We start from the raw sequence: 15,609 nt of genomic DNA on the forward strand, positions 1-15,609 counted from the left end.
GTTGTGCCGCTGAATAACAGACAAATAAATGACAAGGTCACCTTCGCTACCCTGTTCCCCCAAACCCGACCCCCCCCCCCCCATGGGGCGTCACTAGTCCATCTCATTTTCTCTGTCCCCCCCCCATATCTCGGTCTCTTGTCTGTCTTTCTCTCCTTTTCTTCCCTCGCCGTTTCTCTCTGTAATGGCCTCTTTTCTTAACCTCCTTTATTTGTGGCTTCCTTGATGCTTCCTCCTCCCCGGATTCTGTTGTTTCTTCAATGTAAATTGATATTATATACAGAAACTAGACAATTGGGACACTGTAGAAATTCTCTGACCAATATGAACTATGAAAATGTGTAACAACTTGCTTCTGCTTTGTTTCGTTCTTTAAGTCTGACCCTGTGGAGCTGGTGTGGGGGGAGGGGCCGGGGGGGAGTCGGGTCCCGAGGTAGCAAATTGGCATTCATGCCAGTGGATTCAATCAGAAATACAAATTTCACATCACTTTAGCTTGTTTGATATTTTCTTTCAAAAAAAGAAAACACTAAAACAACGGGGAGAGACGACAGTTAAAATGCCCGCTGGACCGGCCTACCGGCTGTCTCTGTGAATTGAGGCGTCAGACATCTCCAGATTGGAACTGCTGTCTGCCAGACATTACATCCGAGGTCAGCCAGTCCGCACTTAGCGTTCTGCAGGGCTCTTTGTGTCAGTCGGCTACCCAGACGTCCGCATATCCGCTCGACTGGCGGGATTTTCGGTTGTAGTTTTCATCTTGTTTCGGTTTTCTTGATTGACCTCTTGTCACCAAGCTGGTGACGTTTAGGCCCGGAATGGACTACAGTCGGCCCGCCTTCTCCATGGGTTCGGATTTGACCCACCGTGGTTCGAAATTATTATAAAAAACAAAAAAATCCTGAATATTTTTGGAAGAGAACATTTGAAATTCCCGCATGCAGCACAAGTAACAAACATGGCGTACCCAAGCCCAGCCAACCCTCAGGCTTGGTGTATCAGCGCCGTGTTTGCTTCTTTATGCTTTTATACAAATCCTGAGCAGATGTGTTTTTGCACATCCACGGGGGGGTTGGTCCTGAAAGCATACACCTGCGGATAAGGTGGGCCGACCTGCATTTCATGATGCACTGGTTACTCCCCAATGACACTCTGAACTGCCAGCCAACCGCCGTGTAAATTTCATTTCTTGCTTACCCGCTCCTGAACTCGGGTGAAGCTCATCTTGAAGATCCAACCCTGCACGCTGCTCCTCTTTTGTCTCCCCTTATTTCAGCTGTCTACGTTTTAGATGAAAGGTAACAATTTTGCATTCATCAATTATCAGTTCAGCTGAAGGGCTGGAGAGAAGCAGCATGTGGCGTGAACAAGACCAAACGATGGGTGAGGTGCCAGGCCACCATTAGTCATTTGTGTTGGTTTGGTGTAAACAGAACCTCCAGTTCCTCGAAGCAGTGTGATCCATGGTCAGCATTCATACTGCAACTCTTTGGGGGTTCGGGTTGGGAACGGTACAAGGGGATGGATGTTCTTTACTTCACAGTAAATGAAGGACTAGACATATTTATAAAACACGCCAACCGCCGGGTCAGTGCTACACGCTAGCCTCTTTGCGGTTCTGCCACTCGCGTATGGGGATGCAGATGTACAATTTAAACAGATTTTCATTTGAAGTGTTACATTTGCATCAACGCGACGTATAACTGCCCGTGATTGAATTTCGTTTCTTTCTCTCTATTAAGTAAAATGACTTTTTCAAATGTTTGGCTCCGAGATTTGTTAATTGTCTTTGAAAAAGTTATTCTAATGGAAAACTGTTAATGTTTTAATATGAATGGCATATCAAGATCTCCTTTGGTGTGTAATGTTATGCCCAGATGATGTACTACATGACCTTTCTACAGTAATTCGAGTGGTGGATGACCAGACGGTTGTAGTTATTCTACGTGATATTGTAAGTTGATGTTTTCATCTTCTGCATAATCACCACTAAATGTTTCAGTGCAGAGTCTATTGATACGCATGTAACCAATTTGCCGTGCATTAATTCGTTTGACTTCATTTCTCGGTGCTGGGGTTGCCCGTGTACTCATTTTTTCTGTTGATAACCCTTTGTCATGAAATTCTTCAGTAAGATTTGGACATAATACGTCTTCTGTAATTGGGAACTTAAAGTGAGGAAAACGTAAAAATGTATAAGAGCTGCGAGCGCAGGAAGTGTGTCTGACAAAATCATTCACACGAATGAGAGGTGAGAGGATCGTGGTCTTGTTTGAAAATGTTTGGAGAAGAGGGCGGGCCTTGAAAAAATCTCACGGCAATATTCTCGTCTCGCAGGACTTGAAAAAATCTTTTCCAAAAAATCTCGTCTCCTAAAATGTCTTGTCATATTGAAAGATTTTTTTTATATAATAGAGAGACAAGAAGGTTCATATCTGGGCTGAGGATCTACTCAGTACCTGAAGTGGAAACATATAAGCGCCGGTTATTTCTGGCTTTATTGGCTTCTTTGTCCTACACGGTTTTGTAATCGAGTGGGGGGCTTTGTCTCCTCAGAGGTTCTCAATGACATACGTACATTAGATCAGAGCGCGGTGGTGGTAGTGAGGTTGGGGTTCCCTTTTGGAGGGTTGATCGTGATGGTTTGTCGTAAATTAGAAATGAGAGAGGCACATGGAGTTGGATTTTGAGGGGGATCTGCTGGTAGGCCGTGTGGCGAAGAGTGGAGTAAAGCCGGTTCACCCGCTTCAGACACTGGACGGCCTGTCGGATGTGCAGCTCGTCATACAAAAGATGAAAACGTAACTCAAAAGTAACTCGTGGTTTGTAACCTTTTATAAGTATATAGCATATTTAGTTCACTTGTGTCATAATGTAAGTAAATTACTTTTAAAAGTAACATTCCCAACACCGTTCATTGTGTATTTTTCTGGTTTCTGAGCTTGGAAAGATATATCTGGCAGATATTTCCTCTCCTCCATCCAAGCCATACATCTTTACTTGCAAGATAAGTTAGTTGTAAGCGATTCCCAGATTTCCTCTAGGAGAGTTGATGCGGAAAAATGTGGGACACAAAATGTGCAAGAGGAAGAGTAAAGACAGATCCAGCAGGTGGTGTGGACATTTCTACAAGTCCCTGACAATCCACTCAATAATGAGGTCAAACTGTAGAGTCCGCAAGGGTTTGCGTCACGCGCCTAACCCTGTGTGATCTCTGCACCCGACTACTACAGAGCTTACATCAAGGAATCCATCAAAAAACATGCAGAAAACAAAATAAATTATTAATAAATATATGGTGCTCACACTTTCAAAAAACAACACGTACAACGCTCAAGTACGAGTGAGCAGCAAGGCCAGAAATCCATCTTCATGTATTACCAAAAACTGTGCTGGTTTCTTCAGTAGATGCCGGTTTAAATGCTATGTATTTTTTAATAAATAACCGATGCAGTACTGATCAGTTAGAACATGAGAACACTTTAGACGAGAACAGGCCATTCAGCCCAACAAAGCTCACCAGTCCTGTCCTCTCATTTCTTCCAAAACAACATCAAGTCGAGTTTTGAAAGTCCCTAAAGTCCTCCTGTCTACCACACTACTTGGTCGCTTATTCCAAGTGTCTGTCGTTCTTTGTGTAAAGAAAAACTTCCTAATGTTTGTGCGAAATTAACCCTTCACAAGTTTCCAACTGTGCCCCCGTGTTCTTGATGAACTCATTTTAAAATAACCGTCTCGATCCACTGGACTAATTGTGCAGCTCTTACTAGTTGCAATGCTGTGCTACTCGAACAGACGTGACAGTAGATATTCGCCTCTCTTGAACTCACAGTGCAGTTTTTCTCTCACTTGTTCATATGAGGGGGGGGGGTATTTGCATATACTTTTCAGACTGAAACATATATATTTTTTTAACATACCAAATGTACTACTGATTATTACCGAAATGCTTATGTTATGACCGAGCTTGTGCTACTCTTTAGCATCTGCTTATTTCAGTCGTTTTCTAGGACCTTCCACTTGTGTGGTAGACTTTCAAAGTCGTAGAATTCTACCCTGACATATATTTTATTTTGTTAGCTGGAGAATCGCCGCTGATCAACATGGCTGCTTTGAGTTTTCCCGTCGACCAGCGGTGACCCACCGTGACGTACCATCAATGCCCCGTTCCCATTAAATACAACGGTGACTCCTCACCCAGTAGCGGAAACCCATAACCCATTTTGGGTCGCAACCCATAGTTTAAGAAACTCTGATCTAATTGGATCAAAAACCTGCTTCTTGTTTTCAGGCCTGTGTTTTGCATACTCGGTGATGTCCGTTTTTGTGGTGATGTAGCCATTTCTAAACCCCACGAACAGTAGGACATCTTCAGTCATAAACACCACAACAGATAAAACTAAACTAAATGAGAAGCGATACCTGAAGTTTAGTTGCTGGGTTCCCCGTTTCCTGTCGGACCGCCAGTTCTTCACGTGACCTTCGGTGTTGCTCTGTTCCTGTACTGTTTTTGGTCGGTCATCGTTTTCACGGGTCTGGGATGTCGTTTAGGCCCACGGTTTTCAAACTGTGGTACGCGTACTTCTGGTGGTACTTCAAGTCATGCCAAGTGGTACTCGTGTGGTCCTTTATTTTCCACGAATTGATGTTGCTAGAATGCCAATATGTTGCATGTAATCATGTATAGTATAAGTATACTACTGTAAATGCATGGAATACTCCAAGCCGGCTTTTATTAGCGCGGGCACCCATTTCCTTAATTAGTTTAATATCACTTTAACGTCATAATTATAGTCATTTTAGTGATTATAGTGACTTTTTCTTCAAAACAACACGGGTGTAAATTAACGATTCATTGACAGTGGTACTTCAGTTTACTGGTCCTCGCAGAGTGGTACTTGTTCAAAAAAGTTTGAAAACCGTGGGTTTAGGCCTTCCGGATTTGGCCCCCTTTCCGTCTGTCATAGAGGCCTTTCTGGTTAACTCTGGCCAGGCTGCCACTATTTGAGTGTGTCGGCCCAAACTCTCACCTCCCCGCTTCATTCACGAGAGCTGACCTCGGATGTAATGCCAAACCGACGCCGTCCTGTAACCGAGCAGAGCTGCTGGTGTTTCTCGGCCATTAAGAGCGACGTGTTGTTGTGTGACTGGGTGGGCCGAAGAGGTCACAGCTGAGATGTTCACAAGTGTGTTTGATTCTCCCAGTGTGAGTCTGAAAAGCAGGAAGACAGCACCCCAAGGGCACCTGAATTTTGGGTTGTTATTTAATTGGATTCCCAAGTGATTATAAAATGATAAACGAATTCCCTCGTCACGCATGAACCAGTGGGTCCTCTGGCACCATAATGCTCTGCTCTTGTCACACAATTAAAGTTAATGGGAGTGACGGGAAATGGCTTAAAAGCATTTTCCAGACGTCGAGTGTGGAAATTCAGTTGAGTTTGGAGTAAGCCAGTTTGAAAGAGCAAAAAGCGGGCACACATGTGCATGGCTGGCAATGGCTCAACACCTGGCAGGTTTTAAGGAAAGGATTCCAGGCTGAAGTGGTGAAAAGGCCATGAATACAACCAAATACGCATTTGACCTTCTGTAACCCATCAGACTGGCATCCCTGTTCCTACGCAGTGAGACTGGATGGACTTTTCATGACAAGTTAGTGCCAAGATTGTGGTGCAGCAGGTAGCCATCCTCCCTGAAGGTGCTTGCACCCAGTTGCTGGCCTGAATGGATTTCCTCAACAGATTGGGATGTCTTCTCAGAATCCAAAAAACGTGTGTCTCCTTCCACCGGTCAACGGTGGCTCCCAGATCTCGGTGACCCTGATGATGGCAAGGGAGGATGAGGAGATGAACAGATGTTATTGCACATTTGGTAGTAGGATGGTTTCTCACACAGGAAGACAAGTATGACTGCCTTGTTCCAGTACAAGGCTTCTCCAGCTAGTGGTAGTGGACAGGAACCAAGGCTGCAGCATTGTGGAACACACATTCTTCATAACGGCACCATGCCAGTCACGAGGATGCTTTTCAGATTACCTGTGCTGCAGCTCCATGCGATGCCACCATAATGGACAGTGCTGGTGTGACTTAAGTGACAACATGTCCCCTGAAGCAGACCCAGAACATCTGGTCATGGTGTCACAGGAGGTGATATCTCATCTTATCTTAACTTCAAAATACCACCATCTTGATGGTCAACTTTGGTCCTCATGCTTGCCTGGGTCCAGAGTTTTATTGCATAACCTCCTGGAGTTGAGTAGCTTACGCCTTTTGTTATGGGACATCTCAAGGCTGGGCCAACTACACTAAGATGTACAACTTTTATATCTCAAAAGACGTGATTTGATAAGATGAAGTGAGGCCCACCCATAAGAGCTCGGTCCAAGAGCCCAAGTCTTCCTCTCTCCCTTGGCAACATTTTTTTGAAACAATCAAACATCTATTCATGAAGGACCAAGTGAAACTTCAGACTGACCGTTGTGTTTTTCTGTCACTGAGAGGAGTCCCATATTCTGGACAGGGTCAGCTTGTCCTCAATTTATTGTCGAGCTGCCAGTTTTTCCACATTTGTCTTAACCCAAATTTCTGGATTGGAGCACATTAGAAATTAGTAGTCCATTTTTTTCTTCCATTTATTTACTATTATTTTATTAAAACAGATAACTTCATGATGAACACATTCAGACATAAAATGGATCAATTTATACACTCAACCGCTGGCTCCTCCGTCATTCACGTCTCAGAGTGAATTGGCATCTGGGTAACGAAGTGAGAAGGAAATAGAAACTATGGCTGTTTAGGAATTAAAAGGTTTTTGGATCACACAAATATTGCTTGCACAATGATGGCTTCAGAGCAACAACTGGTGCTTAACTGAAAACCCTGTAGTCACTGCGGCCATCGAGGAGTGACTGGGAGTGAGTGAGGACTGCTGCCTTCTGTGGCTGGAGCGATAATAAGAGCGCTCTTCTGGTTAGTGGGGAGGTTGGGGGCCGCCGTACCCACCACACCACAAACCCCCTCAGAATTCCAAATTAGGACCCGAGTGCAGCCAGGCAACTGGGGACACCTCAGCACCCCACTAGTTTGAATGGAGTGGAACACCGTCCGGTTTCATTACAGTGGCTGGAGTGCCAATCCTGCCACCAACCCCCAAGTTCTCCCTGCAGGCTCAGTGGAAAATCTCATTTTTGTTAGGCAATTTTACATTCGTTTTATTTTTTTTTATAAAGAGATTTGAGAATAAAGCCAATCATTTTACTTGTTTCTTGCTTTACTGTATTGCACTTTAATGACTAACAATTCTTGTTTTCTTTTTTCTTACCAGAAGCTAATTAAATATGACCCGTCTTGTGTCAAAATAAAGAAGCAGTCTACTCGCCAGCAGAACCTTTCATCATCACCCTGGCACGTTTGTGAAAAACATGAAAACAATCGACTTGATATTATTATTATTATTGGGACACTTAGATTGTAAAGTTACGTCTGGAAGTACGCCTCAGATTTACTATAGAACCCGTTAGAAACTCCACCGTCCTCCCAGCTCTCCCACCGGACTTTGGTCGCGTACGCTCCTATTCGTTGGTCACCTGCCGTGTGCTGCTCTGCCAATGACGAGTCGCTCTAACGGGGACCAATGAATCGTTCACGTGGCCCCCGCGGAGGGCAGGTGTTACAGTACGGACGTATCCGGTTAATAACGCATCGCAAATTCCAATTCATTAAAGGTCGCCACCAGCCTTGTATCTCCAAAAGGACGTTACGTTAACTTTATTTCAAGACTCTTTCAAACCGCCCAAAACAACAAAGCGGCACATCATCGCCAGGGTAGCTAGACTTGACAGACACTTTACAGCCCAATCACAGTCATTATCCCGTCCAATTTTACAAAAGCGAGCCCAGCATTGGTTAATCCATTTCATTTGCCACCCAAATACACCTTCCTACTCCTAATCTGTGAACGTCATTCGTCTGATTGGCCAATTGGTTCCTAATTTGCATGTTTGGGCGGTCGATAAACTATTGGGCACAATTCACACAGAGCGCAGCTTTTAAATGGATTTTCTTAAATGGTGAACAGTAAAATAAATATGATGGGAGACGGTTTGGCTATGCGTGTTGCATTTTTTGATTAATCATTGGGTAGCAGCAGCGGTGACTTACAGGTCATTGGTTGAATGCACAGTACCTATCTGTGAAAGTGACAGATTTTAAACGCTAACTGAAGGAGGCCGTGTGACGTTTCAGGTTTCGTGGACTAAACTGCACGTGGAAATGCAAACAGACATTGTAATCCTTACAAAATCGAGGACAAGAAAAAAAGCCCAAAATTAGGGAACAGACCCAAACAAGCATTTTTACGCACAAGAGATTTAAAGACTCCATCTGATCGTGAAACCACCCACTCTGGCAACTGTGTGTCAGACCATCAGCCGGCGTTAACCCGAAGTGACGTCGGTCCTCCTGAAGCCGCACGTGCTTTTATTGTCCTGCAATGGCGCGAAGTTCATCAGTCCGCGACCGGAAATGAGTTCTTCCCGCCTTGGAAGGAGGAGATCTCATCTGCCCGCCCGGTCGAAATACCGCGAGAGGGCTGCACCTCGCCTGTCGTCGGCGTCTTTTCACTTGGTGTGTTCCTTGTGGATTCTTCACATCCACTTGCCCGTGTTCAACGTTTAATGTGTTTCGTGAAAAACAATGGTAAAGTTTTATCAAGAACCCTTTTAAGTTATTCATACGTAATTAATATTGGGGATTAAATGTGTACGCTTTGATGGTTCTATGCGAAGTGCGTCTCTTTAAGCAAACCGTTGGAGTTGCGGGCGGCGGCGGCGTCTCTCGGAGTTATGTATTGCTAGTGTTTCAGTGCCACCTACTGGTAAAAGTAAATACTGGCTCATTGGTTTAGATCTTAGGTGCCCAACCTTTATTGGGTCAGAGCCATCCATCCATTGTCTCCCGCTTATCCGAGGTCGGGTCGCGGGGGCAGCAGCTTGAGCAGAGATGCCCAGACTTCCCTCTCCCCGGCCACTTCTTCTAGCTCTTCCGGGAGAATCCCGAGGCGTTCCCAGGCCAGTCGAGAGACATAGTCCCTCCAGCGTGTCCTGGGTCTTCCCCGGGGCCTCCTCCCGGTTGGACGTGCCCGGAACACCTCACCAGGGAGGCGTCCAGGAGGCATCCTGATCAGATGCCCGAGCCACCTCATCTGACTCCTCTCGATGCGGAGGAGCAGCGGCTCTACTCTGAGCCCCTCCCGGATGACTGAGCTTCTCACCCTATCTTTAAGGGAGAGTCCAGACACCCTGCGGAGGAAACTCATTTCAGCCGCTTGTATTCGCGATCTCGTTCTTTCGGTCACTACCCATAGCTCATGATCATAGGTGAGGGTAGGGACATAGATCGACTGGTAAATTGAGAGCTGAGCCTCCTTTTTCACCACGACAGACCGATGCAGAGCCCTCATCACTGCGGATGCCGCACCGATCCGCCTGTCGATCTCACGCTCCATTCTTCCCTCACTCGTGAACAAGACCCCGAGATACTTGAACTCCTCCAACTTGGGGCAGGATCTCGCTACCAACCCTGAGAGGGCCACTTTTTCAAAAAATGATTCGATATCTTACAAATGCTATTGTAAGATGGTCCTCCGGTTTCCTCCCACAGTCCAAAGACATGCAGGTTAGGTGGATTGGCGATTCTAAACTGGCCCTAGTGTGTGCTTGGTGTGTTTGTGTGTGTCCTGCGGTGGGTTACCACCCTGATCAGGACTGGTTCCTGCCTTGTGCCCTGTGTTGGCTGGGATTGGCTCCAGCAGACCCCCGTGACCCTGTGTTCGGATTCAGCGGGTTGGAAAATGGATGGATGGATAGATTCGATAGTGCCCCGCCTTGGGTGAACTATACTATATATCGAAAAACAAGGACAGATTTTAAAAATTATTTTATTAGAAGATATTAACAATATTGGTGTATTACTCAAAGTATGATTAAAAAATATATTATTAAAAAAATGAATATAATATTAGTGAGAGGGCTGAGCTTGGTTCCACTACTGACAATCTGTTTCTTTTCTTTGTTAATTGATTGCTGATCCTGCTAAATCCTCTTTCGGCTAAATATGAGGATGGGACACTTAGATCGATTGTACAGTAGATCGTCTAATTCGTGTTGCCATCAGGGAAAAGTATGTTTTCTACCCAATGAAGAGGCGTATCTGCGAGAATTAAAAGATTTGTTGTTTGGTGAAAGTGAAATCCACACACGCGAGCGGCAGAGACGTGAAGTGGCCGGTGTGTAGTGCAGGCCGGGGGGGTGGAGGGGTGGCGAGTGAAGCGAGCAAGCGGCGAAGCCCCCAAGTTTTTAATAATTAGGGCCACGTAAGGTTTCTTTCTGTAGGTACCACACTGTAATTTTAGGTTTACACTTGCGCTGAAGGAATTCCAAAACTGGTATTGATTAAAAAACGCCTCACATATTTATAGTAATGTTCAATGAACCTGTCAGAACGTGACTAGAGTCGGTCCTCTGCGCATGCGTTAATCTTGTAAGAACTTGCATGATCTGAGAATGCGTGACTTGTGCAAACTTGTAAATATAATGTACTAATATCTACTATTTAATACAGATGGGTGGGTCTTAATGGACATTTTGAATAATTGGTTGAAAAATGCGTTCAATGATTTAGTATTAATCAAACTTTTCAGCGCGTTCTTGCGAGTATTGTCCAAGGGGGCGGCGGCTGGTCCTCAACTCCCCCTTAACATGTCTTGGACCAGAAATGCCCCCTTAGATTTTCTCAGCGCCCACCGGTGGACGGTACTGCCCTCGTTGGGAACCTTAGGTTTAGATATTCCGTCCTTCTATCCATTTTCAACACCTGCTTAATCCAGCTGTGGAGTTTCCTGAAAATCGCTCCAGTGGCGCTGAACAACAGCCGACCCTGCGCTCTGTGAAAAGACAGTTTCTCCTCGGAGATTAATAAAGTATATCAAAAAAACAAATCAAAAATCCTGGCAGCATCAGATGGGCGGCGGGCACACTGCCACACTTCTCAGTTCTGAGTCACGAGAGTCGCCAATCAGCCAGGCCTTCATGTTTTGGGGATGAGGAAGGAAGCCAAAGTATTGTGGACAGCGGGCGCTGACTTCCATACCGTGCAAGAATTTGAGCGCAGGACCCTGGAAGTGCAGCACAGCAGCTCGGGCCACCGTGCTGACCACCTTGTACAGTAACAGCCCCCAGTAGCTCACCGAGTGACCCAAAGCCTGTCTCATTTAACCTGGCCGGCTTTAAACTCTGGGACTGCAATAACTCGCAAGTCACTTTGAAAGAAAATGTCAGCATTTCCAACACGCGTACGTGGAGACTGGACGTCTGGAATGAAAGCCTCTCATCACCGTCATATTGGCAACGACCAGCAGCTCCTGCCTGTCTGTGGGTTGTGTGTGCCATGCCAGTTCACCCGCTCACTGAATGCTCTTCAAACATTGACTATTCCAGGCGATGGTAATACAGAGTGGCTGCAGCCCCAACCAAGCAGCAAACCAAAAGAAAAAATTTTGTGTTGTAGATTTCATTTTAATTGGATAAATTTGCCATTTCTGCCCATCATTCTACACTCAATTAGCCCATAATGGCAAAGTGAAAACATGTCTTCTGAAAGGTTTCTAAACTTTTTCAAAATCAAAACCTGAAATCTCTCATTCCAAGATGTGGTCAGACCCTCTGCTGTGGCCCTCCAAATTGTGCTTGTGTGCCTCCATCCATCCAGTATCCAACCTGCTATATCCTAACTACAGGGTCACGGGGGCCTGCTGGAGCCAATCCAAGCCAACACAGGGCACAAGGCAGGAAATAAACCCCGGGCAGCCCACCGCAGGGCACACACTAAGGACAATTTAGAATCACCAATCCACCTAACCTGCATGTCTTTGGAATGTGAGAGGAAAGCCACACAGACACGGGGAGAACACGCAAACTCCATGCAGGGAGAACACGGGAAGCAAACCCAGGTCTCCTTACTGCGAGGCAGCAGCGCTACCACCGTGTGCCTCCCGTTTGCTTTAATTCTCCTTGAGACGTGACTTGAGCTCAACTGGAGTCCAACGGTGGCACAATGAAGTGACTGGATGTCATTTAGAAAGGCACGCGTGTCCCTGTGTATAGAAGGCCCCAGAATTCACACTACGTGTCGGAACAAAAACCAAGCCATGAAGTCCAAGGAACGCTCTGTGGACCTCTGCGATCAAATTGTGGTGAGGCAAAGATCAGGGCAAGGAGACCAAACAATTTCTAAAGTTTTGAGTGTTCTCAGGAGCACCGCAGCCTCAATAATTAGGAAATGAAAGAAGACTGGAAATATTAGGACTCCTAGAGTTGAGTAACTGGGCTAGAAGGGCACGAGGCCACCAAGAACCCAGTGGGCACTCTAACAGAGCATCAGAAGTCATCTGCTGAGATGGGGAAACATGTTGGAAGAGCAACCATCTCAGCAGCACTCCATCATTCAGGTGAGTATGGCACAGTGGCTCGATGAAACCCACAATGGAGTTAAAGAACAGTGAGAACACGATGAAAAAGACCCTTCAGCCTGATGAGCCTAAAATTGAACTCTGGGCAGAAAGAACTCCAAGCACTATGTCTGACCAGGACCAGGCACTGCTTATCACCTACCAAATACCAACCCTACAGTAAAACATTGTGCTGGTGGTGGTAGCATTGTGCTTTGGGGGCACAGAGACTGGTCAGAATTGGAGGGAGGATGAATGAAGCCAAGTACAGAGAGGTCCTTGAATAAAACCTAAATCTAGTGTGCACACCATCAGACTGGGACGACAGATCATTTTCTACAGCCAATACAACGCTGGAGGGGCTTCAGGACGAGTCTCTTAGCGTCCTTAAGTGGCCCAACCAATGGAGAGACTTGAAGATGGCAGTTTACTGATGCATCCCAGCTGATCTAACCAGTAGCGTAGCGTGGGTGTCCGCCACCCCCTTATTTAGGTATGGTTCAAATTTTTACAAGATATTATTTATTGTGAAATTTTGCCGCCCCCACTACGCTACGCCACTGGATCTAACAGAACTTATGAGAATCTGCCAGGAAGAATGGGATAAACTGCCCAAGTTAAGGTATGCAAAGCTTGTAGAGACTTCCACTCGAAGACTTGAAGGTGGAATTGAAGGAATCCTAAAAAGTGTGAAAGGCTCTGAATGCTGACATGAAGGTGAGATTTCCATTTTTTTGATTTTGAATAAATGTTTCTGAAAACACATTCTCACTGAAGACATCGTGGGTTATTGAGTGTTGTCTGTAGAGCACAAATGTCAAACGGACCGATTTAAAATTAAATCTAAGTCACAAAAGTGTGCAGAGCGTTATTATGAATAAAGTTTGAATGCTCTCTAAATCCGCTGCAAATGGATGAAAGTTTTGTTCGTGTCAACGCTAAAGAAGTTTAACAAAGGCGGCCACCGGTGTCTGCTCTGTCCTCATTTCGCTCCCCTAGTCGAATTTGCCGTCCCTGCTGTGGTTCTTTAATCAATTAGCGTAGCAGTTAAAGCTGGAGAAGTGCGGAGTGCTCTTCGTCAATATGAGGGGCCATTCGAAAGTGATTGTGACCGCGTAATATTAATTTTCGCCCACGACCACCAGAACACAACTTAACAACTTGTGCTCCATAACAATATCACGCAGTTGACACGAAAACCACTGCGTCACATCTGAGGCATCAAGTCCGAAATAGCTGTAAGGACCCCTAATAGCTGTTCAAAGTATGAGCCTGAATATTAGAGTACAATAAACAACGCTTTGGTTCGTTGAAAAGAATGATGCACTATTAATATTTCCAAGCTGATTTTTATTTTTGGTTCGTAAAACAAGTAACTTTGAACAAGTGGATAGTTTGACGCAGGAGGATATTTTACTGTCAGGCAAATTGTAAGACAGCTTTGGAGAGGCCCGCCAATTTTTTGGAGGTTTGAATGGCAGAGGTAAGGCGTTTCATAATCGCACTGTAGCGTTTGTTTGTTTGTTTTTGTTTTAGTTGGTTATGGCTGAGGGAACAAACTGTAGGTCTTAAGCAAATTGTTTAATACGATACGTGTTTGATTACGAAGGCGTTGCGTATGGGTCAGCGTCAGTTACTCGCTTAAAGGTTGTTTAAGATTTCATGTACTGAAGACGTGTTGTGGTGCCGTTAACTCATCCCCAGTTTCAGCAATACGAGTAGAAATGGGGTGAATTACCTTCGTAATTACGAAGAAAACCGTTAGCTCTTGTGCACTGGGCTAAATTAAGGGGACACAAGGGTAACTGTCCAACTGAAAGAGAAAATTGACGACAAAGTCCGACCCGAGGCCTGGAGACCTCGGCCAGTTAGAAAACCCCCAGAGCTGGACATCCTGTAGTGGAGTCTGTGCTCGCCGTCCAGTCCGATGATTCCAAGGCTCCCAGTATCCGAGATGCCGTTTCCATACCCAGTAGAGCATTGGCACCAAGTGCCACAACAGAATGCAGAGAAGAGAGCAGGCTTAGTAACGGTGTATAATTGTTGTATTAGTTATATTTATGTACAAGTGACTGACAGACTGAGATGTCATATGCGCAGCTTTTCTGCAGCTCGAGTGTGGGGTTTGCTAGGCCAGTTCTTAAACGGTTTTGGGGGACTGGGATGCTCCGTGCGGTCGTTTTTGCCGTCATTTTCTATAAAGATCCCACAAAAGGCCGAGGTGATTTTGTACCTGAGTGGTGCTGAGCCGGACTAGCAGGCATTATTGTCTATTAGCATATTAATTCTGGACGTTTAGGTGGCGCTTTTCTCACTACTTCAAGCACTTTGCAGAGTGAGTTGGGAGCCCTTCAGACCCCACTAGGGTTGCCACCTTTTTATTGTTGTTGACCTGGAGACTAGGCTTGGATGGCCCCCCCAAAAAATTGTAAATTGAAGTCCAAATATGTTAAAGATAAGAATATAACTTATTTATCAAATAAAACAAACTATATTATCTAAAAGATTACATTATAGTGTAAAAACACTTTAACTTCCAAATCCAAATAAAATTTGTATTTTGATTGAAATAAACCTCATTTTCATAGAGTTTAAAGTCATAATAACGTAAACTATTACTGCTAATCACGAAAAGATACTAAATTAAAAAAAATATATAGAAGAAAACAGCAAATATAAATTTGAGTTACCTACAATAAAATTAGCATAAGTACTTGAATAAAAACAAGACAAATAAAATCTGTACTTCTATAAAACCCAGCTTTGACTAACCTGTTCTGTTAACTTAATGAATAACAACCAGCAAGAATCAAAATATAAAACTACTAACAAGAAAAATAAATAACAAATAAAACTAACAAGAAAACTTGAAGATATTTTGCTATAGATAAAAAGAAATAATAATCACATTTTATTTATTAAACTTACATTTACAGGTGCTGGTCATAAAATTAGAATATCAAGACAAAGTTGATTTATTTCAGTAATTCCATTCAAAAAGAACTCGACTGAGAGACCATTTAAAGGCTTTTGAGTTAATTAGCTGATTAGAGTGTGGCACCAGGTGTCTTCAATATTGAACCTTTTCACAATATTCTAATT

The 15,609-nt window shown here is 44.5% G+C and overlaps 1 protein-coding gene across 3 annotated transcripts in view; it reads left to right on the forward strand.

The window, feature by feature from the left end:
• spc24 (SPC24 component of NDC80 kinetochore complex) overlaps positions 1-15,609 on the forward strand; it is a 31,791-nt gene that overhangs the window by 5,026 nt on the left and 11,156 nt on the right. Inside the window, exon 1 of one of the 3 annotated variants that reach the window (XM_028823213.2) lies at positions 8,570-8,699. The exons of 1 other annotated variant lie outside the window; for it this stretch is intronic. In XM_028823213.2, the coding sequence (XP_028679046.1) occupies positions 8,678-8,699 (22 nt within the window). In that variant the 5' untranslated portion in view covers positions 8,570-8,677. Of the gene's footprint in view, positions 1-8,569; positions 8,700-13,922; positions 13,991-15,609 lie in introns of those variants that run through there. One more of the 3 variants, XM_028823214.2, reaches the window with a different exon arrangement.

The sequence above is a fragment of the Erpetoichthys calabaricus genome, chromosome 17 (assembly GCF_900747795.2).
Source record: "Erpetoichthys calabaricus chromosome 17, fErpCal1.3, whole genome shotgun sequence".
In the NCBI taxonomy this organism is placed as follows: domain Eukaryota; kingdom Metazoa; phylum Chordata; class Cladistia; order Polypteriformes; family Polypteridae; genus Erpetoichthys; species Erpetoichthys calabaricus.